At 35.5% G+C, this 25,843-nt stretch overlaps 4 protein-coding genes across 8 annotated transcripts; 2 read left to right on the top strand and 2 right to left on the bottom strand.

Moving 5' to 3' along the window:
• Positions 1-26: 26 nt before the first annotated feature.
• Positions 27-7,447, bottom strand: LOC116339303 (DNA polymerase epsilon catalytic subunit 1). Its single transcript, XM_031765101.1, has 10 exons — positions 7,262-7,447; positions 6,024-7,195; positions 5,246-5,956; positions 4,982-5,186; positions 4,121-4,923; positions 3,669-4,049; positions 1,162-3,608; positions 692-1,093; positions 445-623; positions 27-386 (listed from the first exon to the last, which is right to left on the bottom strand). The coding sequence occupies exons 1-10, from the start codon at positions 7,306-7,308 to the stop codon at positions 83-85; spliced, it is 6,651 nt and encodes a 2,216-aa protein (XP_031620961.1). The 5' UTR covers positions 7,309-7,447; the 3' UTR covers positions 27-82.
• A 341-nt stretch (positions 7,448-7,788) lies between these two features.
• LOC116339264 (DNA replication licensing factor Mcm5) lies at positions 7,789-11,170 on the top strand. The gene is made up of 8 exons (XM_031765040.1): positions 7,789-8,144; positions 8,217-8,472; positions 8,538-8,710; positions 8,789-8,906; positions 9,240-9,803; positions 9,879-10,196; positions 10,260-10,760; positions 10,836-11,170. Exons 1-8 carry the CDS (start codon positions 7,990-7,992, stop codon positions 10,950-10,952), a joined length of 2,202 nt encoding a protein of 733 aa, XP_031620900.1. The 5' UTR covers positions 7,789-7,989; the 3' UTR covers positions 10,953-11,170.
• Positions 11,171-12,026: 856 nt separating this feature from the next.
• LOC116339310 (protein anoxia up-regulated-like) lies at positions 12,027-23,146 on the top strand. 5 transcript variants are annotated; one of them, XM_031765112.1, is made up of 16 exons: positions 12,027-12,145; positions 12,389-12,547; positions 17,698-17,733; positions 17,968-18,241; positions 18,509-18,675; positions 18,856-18,971; positions 19,035-19,141; positions 19,932-20,114; positions 21,319-21,508; positions 21,583-21,695; positions 21,775-21,885; positions 21,953-22,096; positions 22,162-22,263; positions 22,321-22,390; positions 22,465-22,658; positions 22,737-23,146. In XM_031765112.1, the coding sequence occupies exons 2-16, from the start codon at positions 12,470-12,472 to the stop codon at positions 22,991-22,993; spliced, it is 2,142 nt and encodes a 713-aa protein (XP_031620972.1). In that variant the 5' UTR covers positions 12,027-12,145; positions 12,389-12,469; the 3' UTR covers positions 22,994-23,146. The 5 variants fall into 5 exon arrangements, with proteins under 5 accessions (XP_031620972.1, XP_031620974.1, XP_031620975.1 ...); XM_031765114.1 differs by lacking the exon at positions 19,932-20,114 and having other exon boundaries at positions 22,737-23,143; XM_031765115.1 differs by lacking the exons at positions 21,319-21,508; positions 21,583-21,695; positions 21,775-21,885; ... (3 more) ...; positions 22,465-22,658; positions 22,737-23,146 and adding an exon at positions 20,513-20,887.
• Positions 23,147-23,557: 411 nt separating this feature from the next.
• Positions 23,558-25,585, bottom strand: LOC116339311 (tafazzin homolog). Its single transcript, XM_031765118.1, has 5 exons — positions 25,065-25,585; positions 24,780-24,908; positions 24,575-24,682; positions 23,699-24,087; positions 23,558-23,629 (listed from the first exon to the last, which is right to left on the bottom strand). Exons 1-5 carry the CDS (start codon positions 25,201-25,203, stop codon positions 23,591-23,593), a joined length of 804 nt encoding a protein of 267 aa, XP_031620978.1. The 5' UTR covers positions 25,204-25,585; the 3' UTR covers positions 23,558-23,590.
• Positions 25,586-25,843: the final 258 nt, after the last annotated feature.

Below are 25,843 nucleotides of genomic sequence, written 5' to 3' on the forward strand. Positions count from 1 at the left end.
CGATTTATTTTATTAATTTACTTAATTTAGATGAAAAAAAACGACAAAAATTAAAAAAAAAGTTACATGAAATCATAGTCGGTTAAATGGAGTGCGTGAGAAAAACTTGAACTTCTTCTTTGAGCAAATGCATTTGATGAGCATCGGCCACTTCTAAGAATGTTTCAAGCAGTTGTCGTAGTTTTTTCGCTGGTATCAATGTGTCAAATGAACCGGCACAGCTACACAACGCAGCCATATTATCACGTTTTATTTCCTTGCATCGGGTGCATCGCAGATCTTGCAGTGTGTATGACATGATTTTGCGATGGATTACATCCAAAAGTCGAATTTCGATTTCCTCATTTTCATAGTAAACATAGCACTGGGAACAAAGCCATACCGGTCTGAAAATATACGGTGTTATGTCACACGTTTCAATTTCAAATTTTATATTATACTTACATGTCATTGACGGTGGCTCGATCTTTGTCTTTGCACAAATCAATGTCACGGCATTGATTGCATGCTTTGCAAATGACTTCATTTAGAACATACGTGTGAACTTTGTCTTGCCATTTGGCCAAGTCACTGAATTCACCCAAACCAATTAAACGCAACATGTTTCGCCGAAGAGTTTGAATCTAGATCGAATAAAAAAAAAATTTTATACTTCAAAATATTGAAAATGTCGAAGAGTTATATAACTCACTTCATCATCAACATCTTTCATATTATTCAGCACTTCGATGAGTGCATTACAAAATTGTGTGGCGGGGCTAACTCGTCCCGGTCCATATCCTTTGTGTAATCGTTGAACAATTTCATAGGCATACATTGTGATGGCTTCAATTGCTTCTTTAACCGAATTCGTATTGACCAATGCATCCATAAATAATTTCAATACCGCTTCAAATTCGGCACGACAATTTCCTTCTTCGGGCAATTGTTCGGCAATATTCCAATTCATTTCGATTTTCACCTCATCATCATCATTTGTTTGATTAATGATCTCACTATTTTGTGTTAGTTCGGATGCTTGTAATTCACGTGGAATTTTAGCTAATGGACCCGAATAGTTGGCTGTATCCATCCAGAGTAGGAACTCCCATGACTGCAATGAAATATTGATAATTATTTTCAAATTATTTTTGGTAATTAAAAAAAAAAAAATCCACAAACCTGTTGGTATGTCAAGTTAATACTGTGGAACAGTTCTTTATTCCGAATACTCTGTACGACGTACTCAACATAGCTGATTGCATCAACGATGGATTTTTTGCCCGAATTCAAAATGATTCGATTGAAATCGGCATAAATGATTTTTGCGTTTAAACGTTGAAATTCGCTGATGATTTGTAAGAAAATTTTCTGCATTAAATTGTTAAGATTGCGTCGCAAAGCTGGATCGTATAAAAGTGATGTGCTCGATCGTATCCATCGATAGAAATGGACAATTTGAAAATCGGCAAATACATTACGATCAATGGCCACTTCACGCAACCAACTGTTAACCATTGATCTCATGACCTTCAATGCAGCACTGCACAGTGCGGACTCATCATAATTTGACAGTGACGATGCGGCCGGATTATTCGAGATCATATCTTCAAGCGATGCCTGTGGCATTACATCGAATGTAATGGCTGAGCTGGCACCTTCAATTTCTTGAATTTTACTCGCTTGCAACAATGCTGTCACGGCCAAACTGTCAATGGCCAATTCCACACATACATTTTCATAAAAACCACAATTATTCTGAACAACGGTAATATTCTCTTCGAATTCGCCCAACAAACGATTGTCATCCGCTTCACGACCGCCCAAGTCTGGTCGACTGGTCGGCGATGCCCACAGTACAAAATTATGTTTTTGCAAGAGTCTTGCATAGAAAATATCAGCACCAAACATAATTGGATCGGCGGGCATATTACCAATGGGTAATCGATAGTAACGACATTGTTCCAACATCAAATCAACCACATTGTTCAAATTGAAAAAATGTCGAAGCATCGATTTGGTACCGTTACGTTGCCAATCCAAGCCGGTCAACAGCGATGCATCGTCAACGATGAAAATTTGCGTTTGTGGAAATTCACTTGCCGCCGGAATTGCCAAATTCAATTTGTTCAACGTGATGCCGGCCTGAACGCAAAGCAAAGCCGGACCTTTCTTTTCGCTACTAAAAGCGGTCAACAAATGGCTTATGTGACGATACACCAATTTTGAATCAACTTCAAAGAATACTTCAAATTGCATATCGTCCGGTGGTGCTTTATCAGCTGTTGCATCTTTAAAATAGGTCAATCGTTCGGCGAGATAAAAGTTTTTCATCGTTGGCATTTGATTTGTACGCACCGTATCCAAGCAAATGATAATCGATTTTTTGATGATTGGAATGAACAGACCCCACAATTCACGTTTACCATTTCCCGAACTGTGCTGGTATAGGAATAAACGTTTCAAATTTCCGCCGCCATTTAAATACGGTTGTTGTGACATTGGTCGTGTTTCGAGTTGTTCGATTGAAAAATTATCGGGTGCATTTGTTGATTTTTTGGCGGCAATTTCACGTGCAACAGTCCGTTGAACCGAACAAATGCATCCCAATTGAATTAAAGCACGGAATTCGAGTTGCATTTGTGTTTCATAAATGCCTTCAATGTCGGGTGTTGCTAAATCGGCTAACATTCCCAAACGATTCTCTTTGAAAATATTTTCCGATACAATGTATTGATACAAATGAAATACCGGCCGTGATCGTGGCAATGTTCGATGCACTTGTTTCCACATGCAACCCTCTTCGTTTGGTGCTGGTGTTCGTTTATTTACGTAAAATATGCGCGGAATATTCAATTTGATTTTATGCAATTCTGTGCCAACCATTGCCCAAACTGTGTACGAACCAAGTTCATCAACCGATAGAATTTGAATGATTTGCCATGGTTGTTCGATGATGCTGCGCTGGGTTCGACGAATAAAACCTCCAATGGATGCTCGGGCTGTCGCTCCAACTGACGTCGGACGATGCATTATCGCATTGTCCGTGCGCGATTTTTTGCTAGTTTGATGGGTGCGTTGTCGATTTCGTTGTTGGATTTGCCATTGCCATTTTTTCTTGTGATATTCAACCCAGTCTTGAATCTGTTCACGTGAATTTCCGACTTCGGGCGGTGGTCCGAGTGCTTCGCGCCATGTTTTTGCTTCATTTGCAGTGTCATCGGTTTCCATTTCGCTGGCATTTCGTTTACGACGATGAACAGCCGGTCGACGTGCACCAGACACAACATTCGATCCAATATCTTCCATGTCACGGATTTCCATTTCATCATTCGATTCACCAGCATTACTGTCGTCGTCATTTTCATTGTCACTATCATCCGTCGGCTCAGCGATGGGCTTTGGTTTAACGCTAAATATTTCATTGATGCGACGTTGTTTTAAAACATCATTCTTTTCCAGCATTCGCTTGTGCAACCAGTCAGGATGTTGAATTCGAGGCACTGGATTACTAACACCTTGTAACGCAGCCGGAATTGTGATAATCTTTTGAATGGTACCACCCAAACGTTCGATGTAGTAATTCCAATCGAGAACATCACGAATATCAGCATCGCCCATTGTGTTATCTAAAAAAGAATACGGTTTTACTTTACTGCTAAATGTTGTGAAATTCAAAATTTATCTACCTTTTAACCATCGACGCAAGTAATGACGACGCACACTTGGGTCCGACTGGAAAATGGCCAATGGGATGGCTCTTTCTGTAACTGGTGAACCTTCTGGTTTCTTTGATATGATGTATTTACATGCCAATCCAGCATCTTTAACCATTTGATCACCGAGAAATTCGGCCAAACGTTTTGCCGTCGAAATGGATGTCGATTTTTGTGCACCATAATCTTCTAATTTACGGGACATTGAACGATTTTCGGAAATCAATTCAAACAATTCAGAATCCGGCATATTTGAACCTTTGCTGTACAACACGTCCAACCAATAGTCGGCCACTTTGGCAACACTTGCATAACACTCATCCAATGTACTTCCATGTAAGAATGCTTCGAATACTGGCATTTCGGAAATAAAAATGTGATATATATTCATCGTTGGTAAAGTGGAAATGTGATCGAAAAGTTACCTGATGACTGGAAAATCTTAATCAATTGCAATTCACCGCGTCGTTTCACTTCGAAACCCTTTAGTTCAGCCAGTGATCCGTCAAAATTGAAAACAGCGTACCGTTTTTTAAGTTTCTTTCCTTCTTCTTTGGCAGCCGGTAAAACCATTGCCAAATATGGACCGTCCACTTCAAAGAAAATTGAATTTTCGGCACGTTTTTTATACTGTGGCACATCATTTGGATCGTCGTCAGGTGATTTGGGAAGGAGTTCATGGTATTGATCATTTGTAAAGAAATCTTTGACCATAGTATTCAGCACAGCATTTGGATATGAAATGTTGAATTTTTTCTTCTTTTCATGTGTCGTATGAATGGTGAACTCTTGTGGAAATGTGGCTGGCATAATACACCAAATTCCATCTGTGTCCAGTTCCAATGGACGGCCAACACGTTCGACAATCTCACGTGCACGACGAATTATATTGGCACCGGTCAAACAAACAATACCAGCCATTGACATGCTGTGCCATCGTGCACCACGTCGCATAACATAACCATAAAATGAGTTCAAAATACATTTGTGGGCCAATTGAAGTGAATCGTACAAAACTTCACGACCTTGAGCGGCTTTTATTTCACTTGCATCACCGCCAGCCACCGCTTTTGCAACGGCAGCCTTTGCCACTTTTGTCATGCCTTTATATTCATAACGACGATCACGAAAGGCGCGAACGGTATCAACGTAAAAACTGTTCTCCTTTTGGCACACTGTCGATTTTCGATTCTCAAGACGTGTGATTTTTGTTTTCTTATACGCTTTCCTGAATTGTGAGTGGAATTTAAGTGTCAATTGATTGAATTTTTCTTTTGTAGACTTACCGGCAATAATCATTCAACCGCTTCTTTTCGTAGGCGGCCTGATCTTCTTTCGATAGTTCGTGAAATGCACGATTTGGACCACCCGGGAAGAGTGGTGGAAATTTTTCCGTTTCAAGCTGTTGCTGGATTCGTTGATATTCATTTTTCGAAGCTGGTAACATTTCACCACGCCACATCCAGTCCATAACACGTTTGCATTCGGCGTCTAAAACCAATAGATAAATCATTATTTTCGATATTTTGAATTGATTCTCTAGCTCAAACCTGGCTTATTAAAATCGCATGCAGCACAGTCCGTTTCGCAAACCATTGACGATGGTTGCAATCGATTTGTTAGAATGATATTTGGATACATAGCACCAACGTCCAAATGAAAAATGACCGGTTGTTCGACACGATTTGGTACATCGTACAATTCTTTCAGTCCGGCCAAAATTTCATTCTTCACTTGCTCCAAATTCGTGACCAAATCCAATGGGACATTTTCTTCGGCTTCGATGGCATGCTTTAGCACATTGTCGACATTGTTTTGTAGTTTCATCACCATTTCTTGATCGAGCCGAAATCGACATGGAATATCAGCACGAAATACACCCGATTCAAGTGCTTCGACATGACCGCCTACATACGTTTCAGAATCAAGAACGTGTCCATCGTCGGACAATTTATTCAATTCAGATTGTTGTTTGTTTGGGAAGACAATGTTTGCATGAAATGCTTGCACCATCAACAGAGTTTCACACAATGTTCCCGAACCTTTGCGAAGCACTTCGTCCGGTTCCATCGGAATGATTGTTGTCAAAGCAAATATGAATGGATTCACATATTTCATGTAGAGATAATATGTGGCAACGGCATCGGATACAGAGTAATTGGATAGTACTTGCGGCTGTTCAACAGCCATTTTACACATTTCTTCGGGATCAAGTTCAACTGGATCATAGCGTAGCTTTGCTTTAGCAACCGCTTTCAAACCTAATTTCAATTAGAGAGATATCGTATGAGAAAAAAAGGATACAAAAATGAATAAAAGTCGTCCCACCTTGACTTCCGACCGGCAAATACGAATCACGTTTCACCCAACACAAACAATCCATATGCATGACTGGCCGTGACAAATAGTTTCCGTCGCGATTTTTCCAGAAACCAATTTCACGTTTCATATCCATGTCATATGTGGCGGCTCGCGTCTCAACAAATGGCCAATCGAAAAAATCACCGTTGTACGATACAATAATATGTGGTTTCACCTCTAAAATATGATCGAAAAACTTTTGAATGACACTCATTTCGTCCGGTTCATTAAACACGATGAAATTTCCTTCAAACTCTGGTTTTGGCGTGTATTCAAAATCATTGACATCGCATGAGATGATTTCTCTGTTTGTGATCAGATAACCTTGACCATCGATCATATACGAAATCATCATAATTTGATCGCTTTGTGCGTCCGGAAATTTCAATGGTAATTTTGTTGTTTCAATATCATAAGCAAGTACAATTGCTTCCGGTCGATCTAAAATATCGGGTCTTGGTGTTATCAATGGCATTTCTAAGCCACCCGGTCGACATCGAATATCATACCATAAACCACAATTTAATTTCAAATCGATCGACACCCGAACATGATATGGTACATCATATTCACGAATATCGGCAATATAATCAAAGTAATCGGCACTTTTTGTTGTCACCGTATTTGAACTGTGCGCCAATGATGTTGATAATAATTTAATGTAATTCGTATTGGTTTTTTCACGTTCACGATTCTTTTTTACCGCGGACATAATATCACGGCGCACTTTATTCAGTGCATTCACATTTGGAAATAATAATTTTAAAAATTGCTGTTGTTTGCCAATCAAATGATTTGCCATATCAAGATCTTCTTTTTTTATGTGTTCGATGCGTGTCAATTGGCCGGTGTATTTCTTTTGCAAATAACGTGCAACCTCAAGCGATTGTTCGGGATTTGGAAGAACAAGAAAATATGGTTCGTATACAACTGATGCTTTGAAACGGCTTCCGTCCATTTGGATGAAAAATAAATCCAAGGCGGCCACCAAACGTCGGTCTTCGTCAAGAATTTCGGTGGAATGCATGTTTATCAGATAACCGGTACGCTCCTGTGTGTCTTTGACACGATCAAATCCATATTTTGAATCGATTTTATCATTTTCGCGTGACTCTCGAATGCCAATTGAATTGTTCTCCCTTAAAAACACAAATATAAACAATAATTACACACGGTTTTTGGTGCGACTTTTATTGGGAACTCACCCTTCAATTCGATCTTCCGCAACATATCTGCCGGTATTCACACTCATCGTGAAATCCGCATTAACTAACTGTATTCGTATTATAAATTATTTATCTTTAAATCCATCCACTAAATGATTTATCTACCAAAATTGCAAAGCTAATTTCATCACGAAACAATAACATTAACAAACTGAACAAACTGACTGTTTTTACAATGGATTTGACATTAGAGATTCCCGCCAAACTTCTTAAATACATATGTCTCGTGTTGCTTTGAGTATTCACTTGAATACAATGTAAGCATGTATGAAGTACAATGCATAATCAGGATTATTCGGAAAATGAATGAATTTACTTTTTAAGAAAATTTAATTGAAAAAAAAACCAAATTTGTGAAAGAATAAATTTTAAACATTTTAAATTGAAACATATGGATTTCATTTCAAGTTAAATTCAATTATGTGAAGTATTGCTTTAACATTAAGTATTACCCGATATAACTAAAACATCTGACAGAGCGCTTCATATTCGCGCCAAAACTTTAGCGTGTATAATGTGATTTAATATTGTTGTGGAGCAAACTTATTTGGTTTCGATTTAACATTGTTGATGTACAATCTTATTATTTGACTGAATTATTCTACTAAATTTGTCATCATCTTGTGTTTAAAGAAAACTGAATTTAAAGAGAAATTTGACGAAATAAAAGTGTTTGAACCAATTACAAAAAAAAAAAATAAACAAAAATGGAAGGTTTTGACGATGCTGCCGTCTTTTTTTCGGACAATTTTAATCCAGATAACGAGCAAAATGGAACTCAAATCAATGCACAAGCGGTTAAAAAGAAGTTCAAGGATTTCATTCGAACTTTTAACGAAGACAATTTCCACTACAAATATCGGTGAGCGAATTTTTTTCATTTTATATTTAAATACACACGAAAATTCAACCAAACGAATGTTATGTTCTTTAGTGATGCATTGAAGCGAAACTATTTGTTGGGCCGTTACTATTTGGAAGTTGAAATGGAAGATTTGGCCGGTTTTGATGAGATGTTATCGGATAAAATGTACAAACAACCGACGGAAAATTTGCAAATTTTCGAGGAGGCTGCCCGTGAAGTGGCCGATGAAATCACATCGCCACGGCCAGAAGGTGAAGAAGACGTGCAAGACATTCAAATTTTACTACAATCAAACGGCAATCCAACCAATATTCGGGACTTGAAGGTGAGCTCAAAAATTACTTTGGTCTTACCAATCTACATAAAAGTGAATATTTTTTTTTATTTCAGTCGGAAAGTGTTTCGCGGTTGGTAAAAGTGGCTGGTATTATCATTGCCGCATCAGGTATCAAAGCCAAAGCAACCACAATGTCAATTCAGTGCCGTTCATGTAACGAAGTCATACCAAATTTGAAAGTGAATCCAGGTTTGGAAGGATATTCTTTGCCCAGAAAATGCACAACGTATGATCAATATTGTTCTTACTTTTGTTTGAGGTGAAAATTGAAGTTAAATTGTGAATTTCTTTGGAAATTTTTTAGTGAACAAGCCGGTCGTCCGCCATGCTCGTTGGATCCATTCTTCATCATGCCCGACAAATGTAAATGTGTTGATTTTCAAGTGTTAAAACTGCAAGAACTTCCCGATTTCATTCCACAGGTATGTGTGTAATACACTCACACGCAATTTGATTGTTTAACACAAGAATCAATTCTGACGGACTAAATTGTGTGTGCATTGTTTACATAACGTAAAATGTCATCAGCCCAGCATTGTTTATCCATTGTGTGTATGTTTGTTTATATTATGAAATGTGATAATTTTGTTGAAAATTGGTTACGAGACATTTGGTTCATTTGGATATATTCCAATATTGACCAATTTAACTGTCGCAATTGTAAAATTCTTCTTTAAAAAAACAACAACGATTTACGACATTGAAAACGATCGGCGCTCTTTCAATAATGGGTTTTTTGTTTCATATACATTCAGGGTGAAATACCGCGTCACATGCAATTGTTTTTGGATCGCAGCCTCTGCGAACGAGTTGTACCCGGAAACCGAGTTTTAATTCACGGTATTTATTCGATTCGTAAAGTTGGCAAACCCGGTAGAGGTGATAGCCGTGAAAAGGCAATTGTTGGTGTTCGAGCGCCATACATGCGTGTGGTTGGTATAACCGTTGATTCAGAAGGTACTGGTGCTATTTCACGTTATACAAATATAACAACCGAAGAAGAGGAGAGATTCCGTCGTCTTGCTGCCCATCCTGATATCTACGAACGATTGGCAAAGAGTCTTGCGCCCAGCATTTTCGGTTCGTTTGACATTAAAAAGGCAATTGTATCTTTGTTATTCGGTGGTTCACGCAAACGAATGCCCGATGGTTTGACACGGCGTGGTGATATCAACGTTTTGCTATTGGGTGATCCTGGTACCGCCAAGTCACAGCTGTTGAAATTCGTCGAAAAAGTGGCACCAATTGCCGTTTACACCTCTGGAAAAGGTTCAAGCGCAGCTGGTTTAACAGCATCTGTTATGCGAGATCCGGCCACTGTACGTAAAACTAAATTTTTTTCTACATCTTTTTTTTTCGAATATTAAAATAAATTTGATTTACCTTGAATACAGCGTAACTTTGTAATGGAAGGTGGTGCCATGGTTTTGGCTGATGGTGGTGTTGTCTGTATTGATGAGTTTGATAAAATGAAAGAAGATGATCGTGTGGCCATCCACGAGGCCATGGAACAACAAACCATTTCAATTGCTAAAGCTGGTATTACAACGACATTGAATACACGTTGTTCGGTGTTGGCTGCGGCCAATTCAATTTTCGGCCGTTGGGACGATACAAAAGGTGAAGAGAATATTGACTTTATGCCAACGATTTTGTCACGTTTCGATATGATCTTTATCGTCAAGGATGTTCATGATGAAAAACGAGATACGGTAATTTTAATTGATATTTTATCAAACGGCAAACGAAAAACTTTAATTTTTATTTTCAAACAGAATTTGGCCCGTCACATCATCAATGTTCATCTAAATGCAAACAAAGTAACAAATGAAGTTCAAGAGGGCGAAATCGATTTGACGACATTCAAGAAATTCATTCATTTTTGTCGTACCACTTGTGGGCCACGTTTGAGCGCTGAAGCTGGTGAAAAATTGAAAAGTCGTTATGTTTTAATGCGCACCGGTACACATGAACATGAAAAAGCAACCGACAAACGTTTGGCCATTCCAATAACGGTGCGTCAATTGGAGGCAATTATTCGTATCTCTGAATCATTGGCCAAAATGCAATTGCAACCATTTGCCACTGATTCGCATGTTAATGAGGCGTTGCGATTGTTCCAAGTGTCCACATTGGATGCGGCATCAACAGGTAGTTTGGCTGGTGCTGAGGGATTCACAACCGAAGAAGATCATGAAATACTCAATCGCATTGAAAAACAACTGAAACGTCGATTTGCTATCGGTTCACAAGTTTCAGAGAAGAATATCATCGATGTAAGGAAATATTTTTTTTATTACTTTTCATGCATTTTGAAATTTATCAATATTTTCTTTTTCGTCATTCGATAGGATTTTGTTCGTCAAAAGTATTCGGAGCGTGCAGTGCAAAAGGTGATCTTCATGATGATCAGACGTGGCGAAGTACAACATCGAATGCAACGCAAAATGTTATATCGACTTAGCTAAACCGCATCGATTTGATTTATCATAACAATTCCATTCTATATATTTTGTTTTCATGATTTTTTCTACGACGTTTTCATTTTTGTTACTTTTTAAATCCCACACATTATTTGTTCGGTATTAAAAGAAATTTTGTGTTTTCCTTAGCTTGTACGATTATTTCAGTTTCATTTTAATATTTAAATTATCAAAATAAACGGCCATCTTTTTCCAGTTGAACCAAAATAAACCGATTTTATATGCCATTTTCATAAACAAATATCAAGGCAATTTGAAATTTGCCATTGATTCTTTCGCTCTTTTCTCCCATAAAATGGAATCATCATCTCCTTGACGAAAGTTGTGACGACAAAGGTGTGAGCTATTCGCGTGGCAGTTCAATGTGTGAATATTTTTGAAAAAAAAAACGAATTGACTTGTAAACAAATAATGTGGATGATCAGAGTGCTTAGTCATCTTATTATTTATATCAAATGATTGTGTGAGATGGTATTGTCAGTAGACTGAACTTTATGCTCTTTGTGTCGCATCGCACTCATCGCACTTTCGTTATTGAGACTATATAGTCTATAGGCACATTTAGCGTTCGAATGACAAAATTCGAATGCCTACGTTTATTACAACATTTTCACTTTTGCGAATTCATTGCCGAATCACTTCGAATTTTAAATAATTTCCAAGAAAAACAATAATTCTGAATGGGATGCGATCGTCGTGGTTGTTGTTGTTTTTGTCGTTGTTGTCGATTTTTCTCCTCTCTCTCTCTCTCTACACTAATGGATCGAATGAGTGACGCCTATAAACATATGTACGTCATGCGCCACGCCGAATTCGATACGAACTGCATTTGTCTTGTAGACAAATCATGAAGGAATTTCACTCGATTTTCTCGTTTTTCCGAATGAGAAAAATAAATTGATTACCTAGAAGATCGTTTGTAAACGAAAAATCACACACTGAGAGCCACCGATGAGCATGACCTTAAAATACATGAACGAATGTTTTTTTTGTGCTTCTCATCGCCTAGTTCAGTTCCAAAAATATATTCAAAATGTTTTTTTTTTCGCGTGTGTTTTGTTTCTCTAGTTGTTGTTGGTGGTGGTGATGCTGATGCTGTTGAAATCGAGTTTGATGAGAGTTATTAAATCAGTTTCGGTCAGAGCAATTCCACCAGGCGTCGAGTGCGGAGCTTATTTGTGCGTTCTCTTTTGTGTGTTTTTATAAAAGAAAATCCATTTTTTTTAATTCAATTTCGATTTTATGTGTGAAATTTAATTCAAAAGTTCATTCAATGAACCGTAGTCAAATTTAACTTTTTTTTTTGTTTGCAAACTTCGAATTTAGTTTTTGAAACAAAAAAATCCTTATTTTTATATTATTCTTACGTTTTTCTTCCACTTTTTTTTCTTTTTCTCTCATATTTTCTTTAAAAATTGTAGAAGTGTTTGTGTGCGATACGAAGGAAGTTTATTGTGAATAAATCCAATTAATCAAATTATCTAAAAAAGAACATAAACAAAATGGTTTACGAAAGTGATTTCTATACAACACGCAGACCGTATTCATCCCGGCCAAATGTGTCGTCATACTCGGTGACGGTAAGAATCTTACAAAGAACTCTACCCTTTTATATTTATTCATTATTTTGTGCATTTTCGTAAATTATGAATCGGAATGTCATACAATGCTAACGGACTACTAAATCGATGGCGTGTGTGTGTGTTGGTTTTTCTTTTATCTTTCATCCTTAGACTCAATGTCACTAATTATATATTAGTTTGCTTTTTTATTGTTTAAAACCAACTTAATGGAACTTAACAATGGAATTGGTATTATTTGTTATTGTTAGATTCAAGTCGACAGATTCTTAACAGTCATGCTAAAGTAATTTTAAACAATTAATTAAAGACACTTTAGATCAACTAATTCGTTTATTGGAATTCGTCTGATTACTGGTTCGATAGTTGAAAATGTTTTCATTCTCAATTTTATCAAGTTTTCTCGCTTTACCTTTTAGTTAGTCATTTGGCGATAGAAATATGTATATTTTGAAAAATCTATGCTTGGGCGGAGCGTTTGTTTTTGATTTAAAAGTTCTTTTGAATAGCATTAGATTATGACGTACATAACATATCATAACTTATTACAGAACATACACTCAAACACAAATCCGAATATATCAAATATTCCCGAGACCCAATTCGGACGACCAATATTATGTGGTATTTTCAATAAATCGTGTGTGGAATACATACTATTTATATTTACGACGAGAAATCCACTTTTCTCTCTTCATCTCTTTCTCTCTCCCTCTCTCTCTTTCGATTCATTCTCGGATGAATCATGGCATTTTTTGCAGCTCTTATTCTTCTAAATTTTTAATGGTCGGTTTCAGTGTGTATTATTTTTGTGTGTGTGTGTGTGTGTGTGCACATTTTGCTTATGAAAATGCCAGGTTTAATAATAGCAGCAACTAACGCCTCTTCTTATTTTCAATGTGGAAATTCTCATTTTCTGATCTGATGTCGTTCAAGTTTCAGTTTTGCCATAATATATATGTATAGCCTAAAAATAGCTGAGAGGCGAAACTTTTTCTATGAATCCACACATATTTGCTATCACAGAATCATCGTCACAATTTATTGCTCATTAAAGCTTGTATTTGGAAAGCATTCAAAATAGAAAATAAAATGGAACGAATCTCGGGATGTCGTTTGCTTTTCTCTCTCTCTCTCTCTATCTCTCTTTTAGTTTCAATTGGCAATGATTTCATTTTCTGAATATTAGAGGTCATTTTTGAAATTAAACAACAAATGCTGCCGACATGAAAATCCTCTTTTTTTACTGCGACATCATAATTCGTACAACATTTAACTAACTATAGATCGTTCGAAGACTAACTTGCAAAACACAAAATTGACACTAAGAAACCGAAAATTATTTTTTTGCTTCATTTGCAACATTTACACACCAAAACAGAAATTATACACACATACACAATAAAATCGAGATTTTTTTTTTTTTTGATTGAAGCTTATTCACACAAACAAAACACCAAACATTTCTATATAATTTAACACATAAAAATGCTGTGCTAAAAAGCGAAATAATTATGTATAAGTTTGTCTGTGAAAAATGATTGAGAGTTGGGCCATTTCGTGTGATTTTCGCGGTTCGAATTGAAAACTGTTTCTTTTATGTGAAGGAGGTTACAAATTTAGCTAATTCCTAGTGTAGCAAATTTCAAAAATACATGACAGCATTTATAGATGAGTTTTATTTTTCAACATGGCACACACAAAACGAAAAAAAAAAGAGAAATGTTTTGTCAAAGTGTTTTTCTTTTCATCGAAATAATAAATGAAGTACACGATGCCAATGCAATCAGTCATAGACGACACAAAAAAAAACACACAAAAACAAAAAATGTCGTTTATGAATAGTAGATCGTAATTGGTTTGGAATTTGAGCCGTTTCAACAACTGTAATGATCGTTGTCACACACAACCCTATACATACATTATTCCAATAATAAAAACAACAACAAACAAACAAAATAACCGAGTATGGCAGCTTTCACGGCTTGAAGCTTGGCAATATAGAGACAGATGCACACCAGTTTGCCTCACACAAAAAAAAATCAAAAATATCAAAATCATTCTCAAAATGAACAAAAAAAATTGACCGATGATCGATTCCGGACCATTCTCTCTCTCTCTCTCTCTCTCTCTTCCCTGTTTGCATCTAATTACAGAGACGTGAAGTAGATTGGGAAAAAGTGCCATTTGTTCCACGGCCAAGCCTTATTGCCGATCCGATAACCGCATTCGGAAAGCGAAAACCACGATGCGAAGAAAAAGTGTCGATTTTGGATCGAATTAATCGCGAAGGAATCAAACCAAATCAAGAAATCCTCGATCGTCCAATTCATCCATATATTTCGGCACGTGATGCAACTCGGAATCGTGTACTTGGTGAAGTACGGCGCAATGCAGATATCCGTGAAGGTGGGGGCAGTGCTGCCTTAATAACCGATAAATTTTCCATGGACAAAGTGTTACCACGTTTGCACAATACTGCTGCCGTCAAAGATCCCCACCGACAAGTTTTCTTTTACGAGCCATCCAAATACAACCACAAATAAACACCTCAACCCACAAAATATTAATATCCACGATCACATAAACACCAAACACAAACACACACTTTTTTAGCATAACTTTATACGAAGTACCAACATGTACATTCAGACATATAAAAAAATCGAATTACAAATGTGAAACTAAACAAGACATAAAAAAACGTTTTTGTTGTTGATTTTCCAACCCCCATATCCATATTAATTATTGCCTGTCTTTGATCTTTTGATTCTAAAAAAAACAAGCCCATTATAAACGGGGAATTTTGATCGAAATTCTACTGCGAAATTAAACATGAGATGATTTGTTTATGTCATAGACGAAAGAGTTTTTTTTTTAAATCGTTTCTCGCGAAATTTCGGCGAAATTGCCATATCTTAAAATCGATTTTCCAGCAATATAAACTGCAGCAAATTGTGAAAAACTAAAGAGAAAACAGGTCGATTAATTGTAGCTTTGCACAGGTAATCAATGTAGATAGTGTTGTTGAAGTGCAATAGGTAGATTTCTCCTAAATTTTCTGGTCTTTTCCATTTCTCACCTCTACTAATTTGAATCATTCAACTTCCCATAAGACATTTACACATTTATTTTTTTTCTGACAACAAATCGCTACATAATTTGTTTTCATACTTATCTTCCCCACAGATATAATATATCTTACACACGAGCAATTAATAATAATTCAATTTAACAATGCATTTTCTGATGATTTGTAGAATTTCGCTTAACTTAAAAAACCAAAACAAAGTACCATGATTATAATTTATCGAAGTTGAATTTCCTTCACGTTGCAAAAAATTATATAAAGTAGACACATAAACACACACAGAGAAACAAGCACAGTGTGAATTGATCCTGACGATGTGTTTCATTGCGTTTGTTGTATGAAAACATAATTCTCGAATGAATTATGACTTCGCCACTCATTTTCAATTCGATGATTATCCCCGATCTTTCCATTTTGCTGTTCCAAATCATTCTTCTTCTTCAAATACGAAATAATCGCTTCTGTAGAAATTAGAAATCAAATTTCCATCAATCTCATACAAGCATACATTCAAAGATATGATTGTGAATGCAAACGAAATGCAAAATTGATTCAAAAAAACAGCACAACATTCAATTTATTTTTTGTGTTCGATTCTATATTTATCGAAATGATGAAAAACTAGAAAAAAAAACAAAACAAAAACAATCTTAGATTAAAATCATGGTGATCAGTAGCCAGTACACTTGCCCGGTTATAAGCAAACACTCTTAAATTGCATTGTAAAATATATGTATAATTGTTTACAGACTCCACGTTACTATAGCGTATCAGACGCGACCCGTCCACGTACAGCTGAACAACAATATTCTTATTCATACTCTTCGTCATCGTCATCCGTGCGCGATTCAAATAATCCATACGGTCGTCCAGAAAGATCAACCTATTCATCAACCACTGAGCGCAAAAGTGCTTCAGGCCCAGGCGGTTACAACTATTCAACTGACCGTACATCATCAACTGGCTCGCGTCCTGGTGACTACAGTTACTCTTCAACCACCTCAGGACGTTTGCCTCATGGCACTACTTATCGTCATTATTCATACCGCGTCTAAATTCATAGCCAATTAGATGTGGCACCGATCGAAATTGTCGTAGACCACTTCTACACAAAATGATCCAAAATACTAAAAAAAAAAAAACAAAAAAAAATCTATGAAAATGTCACACCAATTCTATTTCGGCTTTTTTTCACTCTAGAGTTTTATATCAGTTTTAGCAGACGCAAATGAAATGCTTTGAAAATTGCTTAATTTAGGAACCGTAAACATGTGCCAGTAATCATTCGTTGTTAGAGTTTGATGTAATAAAAAGAAATTTTAGGCTGGAACAAAATTGCATTTTTAAAAAAAAAAGAAAACAATGTCTGTACATAAGGCGAAGAAAAGAAATTTTGTTTGGCTAAATTTGTACTATTTGCTATATACATTTTATTCAATAAAAAGGAAATTATTTCGAATGCTCAAATCAATTTACATCAAGAAAAAATATTGTTGTGTTTTCTTTGTGTTTCTTTTGTTGTTTCTCTTCTTTTGCATACACACGCACACACACACAAATCGCATTTTTTGACACACACACACACCACACAAATCCGTCCTACCCACCAAAATCTCTTTTTCGAACCACCGAGTTTCCATTTTTTTCAATGGTTTCCTACACGCAGCGAAATCAATTCCAGCTTTACTGCAAATCACGAACTTTTCAGATGAACATTGACATTTCACTTTGAAAAGTACTTACCTACGTGTTTTTTTTTTTAATTTCGTTATAATGCTTTTTGACCATTTATTAATGCCATTCAAAATGTTTGAGTCGTTATAATTTTTATAACTTGATATTATTTGTTGCATCTGTTCGAAAATGTACATATCTTTCTCTAAAAAAATCAATTGAAATGCGACAAATTACACTCATAAAAGACTGACTGTGTTTTGGTCGAAACCGAAACTGGGTCGGTCTTGTCTTTTGCAAGTGTAATAAATGTGTTTTGTAAAAAAAAAAAATTGTTAATTTGGCCAAAAATTTTGATCGAACGATTTTGTTGTTTCCATTACAGTCACGCGTCATCAGTGTTCCTTCTATCGTCAAAAAGGTATGTTTAATTCAAGAAAACCGAGTATTTATCTCCTTAACGGAGCTTTTTTTCGTCATGTTCATCATAGCAGTCGAAAATGCGATGTTTTCACCCATTTAATGTATCATATCCATGTGTTGTCAATCATTGTATTCTTACATCATCTTTGCCTCTGTCTGTGTCTCTGACTCTCTCTATCTCTCTCTTTGATCCATTTGTGTTTTCATCAAAAAAAAAACAACATATATACAGGTACACAGTTTCACAACCTATCCAATATATTCAACCTATCCCGTTGTACGTCACCGAACAATTCCTTATGTTGCACACAAACGTCTTGTAACCGGAACACGATCATCTGTATCACGTTCATCTGTAACACCAGCCAGAACAATAACGCGTATTGTTTCAGTCCCAACGTTCAGAGCCGTAACACCAATGCGTTACTCGACTCCTGTTCGTTATTCAACTCCAGCTCGTTTCCCAATAACACCAATCGCTGTTTTGACATCACCAGCCAATTACGGTTTGTACACACACACACACACACACACACTCTCACTCTTTCACATACACAATTTTCCGTATTATTGATAGCGAGCAATTATTTTGAAAGCCAAATAAATTCGCATTTTTCTGCAAATTAAAGACTTTAAATATGGATCGAAAAGCATCAGTTTTCATTCCACAAATGGATTGAATGTGATGGTCGAATGAATTTATTTAAGTGTAGCATAGAAAAATAATAGTTTGCCGTTAATATCAAAAACGAATTTTCTCGAATCATACCCAGTTCGCTCTTACACAACACGTATCTCAACATCACCAACTCGTACCACGTACAGTATCCGTACGAGACCCAGTATCTTCGAAAAGGAGTACAAACGTATTGAAAACAAGATCCGATCCCGTCCTGGTCATTTATACACCGATAGCTATTTGAATTCGGACTCAGTGCGTGTAAGTTATATACAAAAAGCTATTGGTGGCTCAAATCATTTGATTCGATTTTTATTCTAAAATGTGACTCATTCGTATGTATTAAATGTTTTTTTTTTTTTTGTGTGAAAAGAAGAATCATTTCGATTTTCGATTGTGATTAAGTTTTTGATTTATTTCGTTATTTTTTATGGACGACAGGCTTTTGATGATGCCACCAAAACAATTCGCAATGATGCAAACACTTTGATTCGTAAAATTCATCAACGTGTTGACCGCGCTCAAAGCTGTTTGCCCGTCTCATCTTACACGGCCAAGTGAGTATTTGCACGAAATCGCATTTTGCACGCGGGATAAAAAACAATGTTTATGTTACATAGGTATGAAAAGCGTTATGGTCCCGACTCATTTGTGGCTCATCTCGTTGCACCATTAAAGAGCACCACTTACAACGGCCTCGAATCGTGGAATCCAAACAAGTACATCGGTATGTCATTTTAGAATTTTAGCAAATTATCAAAGAGAGAAAGAAAAATGCTCATTTCGTTTCAGTTCAGACTCATTAACATTGTAACGCAACCAAAATGAAAATGTTAAATGAAGTGAATGCATTTTAATGTGCTACACACATGTTCATTTAATTTCGTTTCATTGCAACAATGTATCTACATAATGCGTTAAATAGATTTGTACATAATGTCACATAACTTACATCACGATTTAAACATTATTTTCATCATTCACACACATACACCAAACATAAACTATATTGAATCATTTTGAATGTGTAACTAATCATTTTCTTCTTTCTAACTAATAATACAATCTCGTATGCCTGTTTTTCATCACTAACCATTTTCGGGTGTTGACGAAAATGCACGATAACTTGCGCTGAATGAAACACTATTATTTTTTTTTTACTTTGAAAAGTCAACGACATCTTCTTACCTCTGAACATCTTAAAATCTGACATACATTGATTTGTATCGTGAATAAGAATTGAATTCTGATCTGTTTTTGATTAATATTGTATACATTATATTATTATGTACTGTTTCCGAAATTTGTGAACGAAACACAAACCAAAAAAAATAAACCAAATCGCAAATTATGGATATGCGCTGGACATTTTGACTGAACAAAACAACAAACCAACCAAACGCCCTCCTCATCGATTATCAATCAACTGCTTTCAACTGAACAAACATATTAAACACAATCAATCCTATCAAAAACCCACTCGAAATAAAAAAAAAACCCTGAAATGAAAAAAATAGGGAAAAGCCACTTAGCATCGGTTCGCATAGTCGGAAACAAAGCTTACAATACGCGAAGAGCAACAACGGCTTATGATGATGATAAAGTACGCAACGATGTAAATCTTTTATCCTATTACCTGAAAAATCGTAAGGCCGCCGCTGAAAACCAGGAAACACCTCTCCTTAAAACTTTAGAATCATGTAGGTATATTCTACGTATTTAAAAGAAAACACACTACGCAAATCATCAGAAAAGCTCTTTCTGTCACTTTATCTCTCTATCTCTCCATATCACTGTTATTCTTTAATACTTCTTGTCTGTTGTCACAATTTTATTATTTTTTTTTTGTTGATTCGATGTAGATTTTGAATTTGTTAAATGGAGAGAGAAAAAATTAATGTTATTTTGTTTAAAAACTATAATAACAGTAGAATTTGCCATCCTGTCCACCGTATTTGTGTCATGTTTTTTTTTTTTTTTTTTTTTTATTTTTTTTTTGTTTTTTTTCGTTACGTTGTTGTTTTCTTTATAATTTTGTTCGATGCTTGTGTTCCAAAATTTTTAATTTATTGTTTAAACGTTCTTTCTTATCTTTAAGCTGAATGTTCGTAGAGCTTAAAGGCGCCAGCACAGGACAAGGGCGCAACAATGGAATCGCGATCGTCGATGTTATATATATATAAAAAAAGCGAAAAGAAATTGTGTTACACATTCAATACCTATTTACATTTGTGTTTCTCCTTTTTGTTGTTGCTGTTTGTTCCTTTTTAACTTTTTATGTCTATTTATGCAACCTGTTGAAAATCAATCATATGCTGATGATGATGAATTTATTATGATGCAAACCAATAATGTACGACCGAACCCAATATATAGAGAATGAAATGAAACAAAGTAAACCGAAAACCAACATATGCAATAATTAAAAAAACAAAACAAGCACAACAAAAAAATACGATTTTATTTCATTTTTTCTGTTTTTTTTTTTTTTCTTAATTTTTCCGTTTCTTTTGCTATACACTAAAAGTAATATAAACCTGTCTTTGTACATATGCAACAAATAATAAATGAAAATAATTGATTTGATGTACATAAATTTTGAATCACTAATAAAATAAAAAAAAAGTTCTTTTTATTCAAAGAATTTGTCGATGGCATTCTAAAGAAACCAAGAATGATGAGAATTTGTTTTAATTACATATTTTTATTTGCCGTCTGTGTTTTGATTGAATGTGAATGCTAAATATATTTATATAAAAAAATTATTGTACAAAAGCTATACAAACATATAAAATAAACACACACACCCACACAAACACACACACATACACACAAAATAGCCAATTTTACATAGTTACATTGGGTAAGTTTAAATTTCATCTTCGTTTGATTTTCAACCTTTAGCTAAATTAGATCCATTGAGACCTTCACGCAAATTTTCACAACCCAAGGGCAACGATGATGAATTAGATGATGAAATGAGAGACAAACAAGCATTGCGCGCACAACGACTACAAGCGCTGGCCGAGGAGACATTCGATGAAGATGCCTTTGCCAAGAGAAAGAGTGAATTCGCATCCAAATTACAGGATGAGTATGTTTCGATTGCATTCTATTCAAATCAAATCATGAAATAATTTTTTTTTTTATTTCGATGATCCTTTATAGACCAGTCAAGGCGAAAAAATCAGAAAAACAAAAGCAAATTGAAGAAGAAGAAGCTGAACGTTTGAAGGAACAACAACGTCAGGAAGCCGAACGTGCACGCAAAGAAGCTGCTGGTATTTGAAAAAGAACATTTTTTTCACTTTTTTTCAAAAAAACTGAATGATGAGTTTTTGTTTTTTGTCAAAAATGCAGAACGTAAGAAGGCTGAAGAAGAAGAAGAAGCTCGTCAGCTTGAACAACAGAGAATCGCTGCTGAAGAGGAAGCAGAACGTCAGCGTCAGGCTGAACTCAATAGAAAGGCTGGTAAGTGTGGCAACAAAATTAGTAGAAATGAATCAATAAACATTCAAAATTATTGTAAAATTCATAGAATTGAAGAGACAAAAAGCCGAAGAAGAAGCCAAAAAAATGGAATTGGCAAGAATTGCTGCTGAAGAAGCTGAACGGGAACGACAGGCTGAAATCGAAAGACAAGCCGAACTAGAGAGACAAGCTGAGCTTGAGAGACAGGCCGGTAAGTTTCGACAGTAACACATACCGATTTAACAATTGCAATAAATATACCCGAATTTTATGCAGAGCTTGAACGTCAACGCAAAGAACAAGAAGCAAAGGAGGAACAAGAAAGAATCGAAGCTGAAGAACGTGAGAGACAAGCCGAACTCGCCAGACAAGCCGAAGGTATGTTAACGATTTTGCTTCCAATTTAGAATGTTATTGAACACGGTCAATTCATAGAATCCGCTCCAGAAGAACCTTCACATGACGAACACTCCGAAGCCGAACCGTCCGCTGCAGATGACTCAATGTAAGTTCAGTTTTATTTCTCTTCATAAAAACACATTAATTTGACGATCCTGACCTATTTACGTTGAAAATTAGTGCCCATGACGAGCCACTCTCCGAAAGCGAAGTCGATGAAGAGCAACTTCGTGCAGAAAGACTTGCCGAAGAAGAGCGTCGTCAACAAGAGCAAAAACAACGTGAAATCGAAATGGCAAGATTAGCTGAATTGGAAGAGATCGCTCAACAAGAACAGGAGGCCGAAATAGCGAGACAAGCTGCTGAACTTGCAGGTAACCGAAGATAACGATTTCTCTGGATGGATTGTATGTTTCAAAATTGAATTATTGACACCGTATGTTTATAAATAGAACTTGCAAGACAACAGGAAGCCGAAGCACGCAAACAACAAGAGGAAGAGGCGGCCAGTGAAAGTGGTCACTCAGTGGCCGATGAAATAAGTGAAGGTCCACAAAGTTCAAAATATGCTGATAATGACGATATTGAAAATGAAGATGATGTTGTTATCAACCATGAAACGGTGGACGTCACTGACGATGATGCACAATCGGTTGCATCCAACGAAGCGGAAAGTTCAAAATACGAAAGTGAAGAAGAAACCGAATAAATATAATAAATATGTAAAATGGTTTTTATTTTTTTTTTTTTTGGAATGGCGCGCGCACAATGCATTATTATTTTTAAAAAATAAACACTTTTATCATACATAATCTTGTTTATTCGAACAATTTTTCATCGAAGCAAAATTTAAGCTTTTGCCATTACTATCTTCTTCTTTTGTTATTAGTTAGTCTCGCTTGATATTATTTCATTTTCATGTAATTTTTTTTTTGTTCGTTCATTGAATTTAATGTTGTAAAATCACAGAAATAAAAAGATTTATCGAAAATAATTATGTTTATAACTATAGTAAAATGAAATGCATTAAATAAAAGAGAAAAAGAGAGAGAGAGAGATAGAGAGAGAGAGAAAGTGTATTGGATAAATAATTCCATGAAATTATTGCTTTTATTTCAAATGTTTTAAAAAGATTTCGATTTGAAATGTATAAATTCCAGAATATTCATTATTTGCTAAACAATTTGAAAACAATTTGTTGAACCTATGTATGATACTTCAAACGGATAAACTTTACTCTTTTTAATAATAAATCCCCATAAACTTTTTTTTTTGTTCTTTTATCATTTTGGATATACCGATAATGCTACACAGCATGTAATTTTTCAGTTGATTGCCTGAGAATCTGAAATAGAGAGAGAGATTTGGACACAGTTAGTAAATTTGAAATCGGCAATTCAATGGTTCTTCTTACGTTCATTTCCTCTTGCAATCGATCGGTAATAATCTTTCTTGCAATTGGCTCTGGTGTATTTTTCGATCTTAGGCTATTAACTAAATCACTAATATTTATCGGTTGACCCACGTTAATCGTAATTTTTTTCCCAAATTTTAATATATAAGGCGGATAATTCGGTAAAACAGTGTCCATGCCCTCGTGCCAAATTGGTACGATAATTGGTATAACTGGTGATTCGTAAATCATTCGTCCAACACCCCATTTGAATCGCAGATTCTCTTTGGTCATATTCACTTTTCCTTCGGGAAATACATGAACCCAATCGCCGATGGCAAGCTTTTCTATGCACAAATCAACCGCTTTTTGATAAACACCACCACCACGTATTACTGGAATACATTTGCCTGAAAAGAGACAAAAAAATGCAATCCGATTAGCACACTTCGTAACGAAAACAATATCAAATGCTACTTTAAAGGTGGGACAGTTCATAAAAAATCAAAGCAAACAATATTTGAGCAAAAAAAAAAATTGAAAAAAACTGGGTCGAATATTGTTTTGTGTTATTTAAATGACATCGACTCAAGGAAATTGTCTTCGTCACAAGTCTTTCGGAACTGGAAATGTTTTTCGCATTTTCAAAATTATGTTCTTCATAAAATATTCTCACTTTTACCACGCGATATTAATACGAAATAAGGTGAAGTAATATAAATTTGCAAATAAATCAAGACAATGCAATGCATGCTCTCACGATCGAATGAAATGCAGCAAAAAAAAACACACGTAATTATATATTTGCGACCCATATACTATTTTTAGTCATCAATGCAAAATCAACCCCATGGCAATGTTAACGAAAAAGAAAACGCCACATGATATTTTACATACCGGTCATAAAAAAGTAAGAATGATATCTCTTGGTAAAGCATATGTCGTGAGCAGCTAACGACCACCTGATTTTCCGAAAATTGCAATTATGTCGAATTGGTAAGATTCCTGTAAAATGTAAACAAACCAAAATCAGTCAATTAACACGCGCACGTTTTGACAAAAAAAGAGAAGAGAGTAATGTAAGTGACGTCAATGCATTTACCCCAAATACCAGGATCATCAAAGCACGAATGATGATTAGATAAAGTTAACAACGGTATATGCTCTGGTTTTGTATCGATAATCGAAGCGAGTATCTCGTTATTGTATATTCGAGCACGATTCAGCCAAGCTGTAAAAAAAAAGTTGTCGTTTTGTTTATAATCGTATCATAAATGTTCACGTTTAACACATTTCAGTTTTGATAACGAAAAAAAAAAATAGCCGCCAATTCAACATTTGAAATCTTACACTGAAAAATGTTTTTTGTTTCTCTTTCTCAACTTACCCGTGATAACCTTGCTCAAAAATCCGACCGTGGCTATGGTAATGCTGCTAGCCAAATGCCACATAAATGTTGGCCTTCGTAATTTATGGAATATCCAATCGATACTTTTGTCGATGTTTTTAGCATTATTTCCATCCATTTTATTTTAACTTTATCTATTTAATTACTAAATTAATAAAGTGGCAACATACTTTGCTTCCAACAACCACATTCAGCTCACTCTATGTGTTTCCACACTCACTCTCTCTCTCTCTCTCCCTGTCTCTCCCTCTTTTATCTGCTGCTACTAAATTATTTTTTGTTCTTATATAACGCAAAGCATTATATAAAAAATAATATTAATGGCATTTGGAATTTAATATAAATTTAAACTTAATACAATGTTCATGATTTAATCATGCTATATAAAAAAAATATGGTTCTACTTTGACACACTGAGTCAAATGTTCAGTTTTAAATAGATATAAATTGCTTCAAACTAAATTTCGGAGCAATGATATGAACACTATGACATTTACCATCCTTAAATAAATGAACAAACGTCAAAAAATAGAGAAAGAGAGAGAGATAGAGCGAATTTATGTCAATCACAAATGTATGAATGAAAAGTACCGAAACACCAAGTACCTTAGCAATACGGTGTCAAACGTACTTTCCACTGCTCTACTTACGGCGTGTCTTCGCTGCTGCTGCTGTTTGTCTAATGAACAAAACATATGCAAACGACATGTACATAAAAACAACTTATTTTTTTCTTCTCTTTTACTTTTCTATGGATT

This window comes from Contarinia nasturtii, unplaced genomic scaffold (assembly GCF_009176525.2).
Source record: "Contarinia nasturtii isolate CC-2019 unplaced genomic scaffold, AAFC_CNas_1.1 Cnas_scaffold_493, whole genome shotgun sequence".
Lineage (NCBI taxonomy): Eukaryota > Metazoa > Arthropoda > Insecta > Diptera > Cecidomyiidae > Contarinia > Contarinia nasturtii.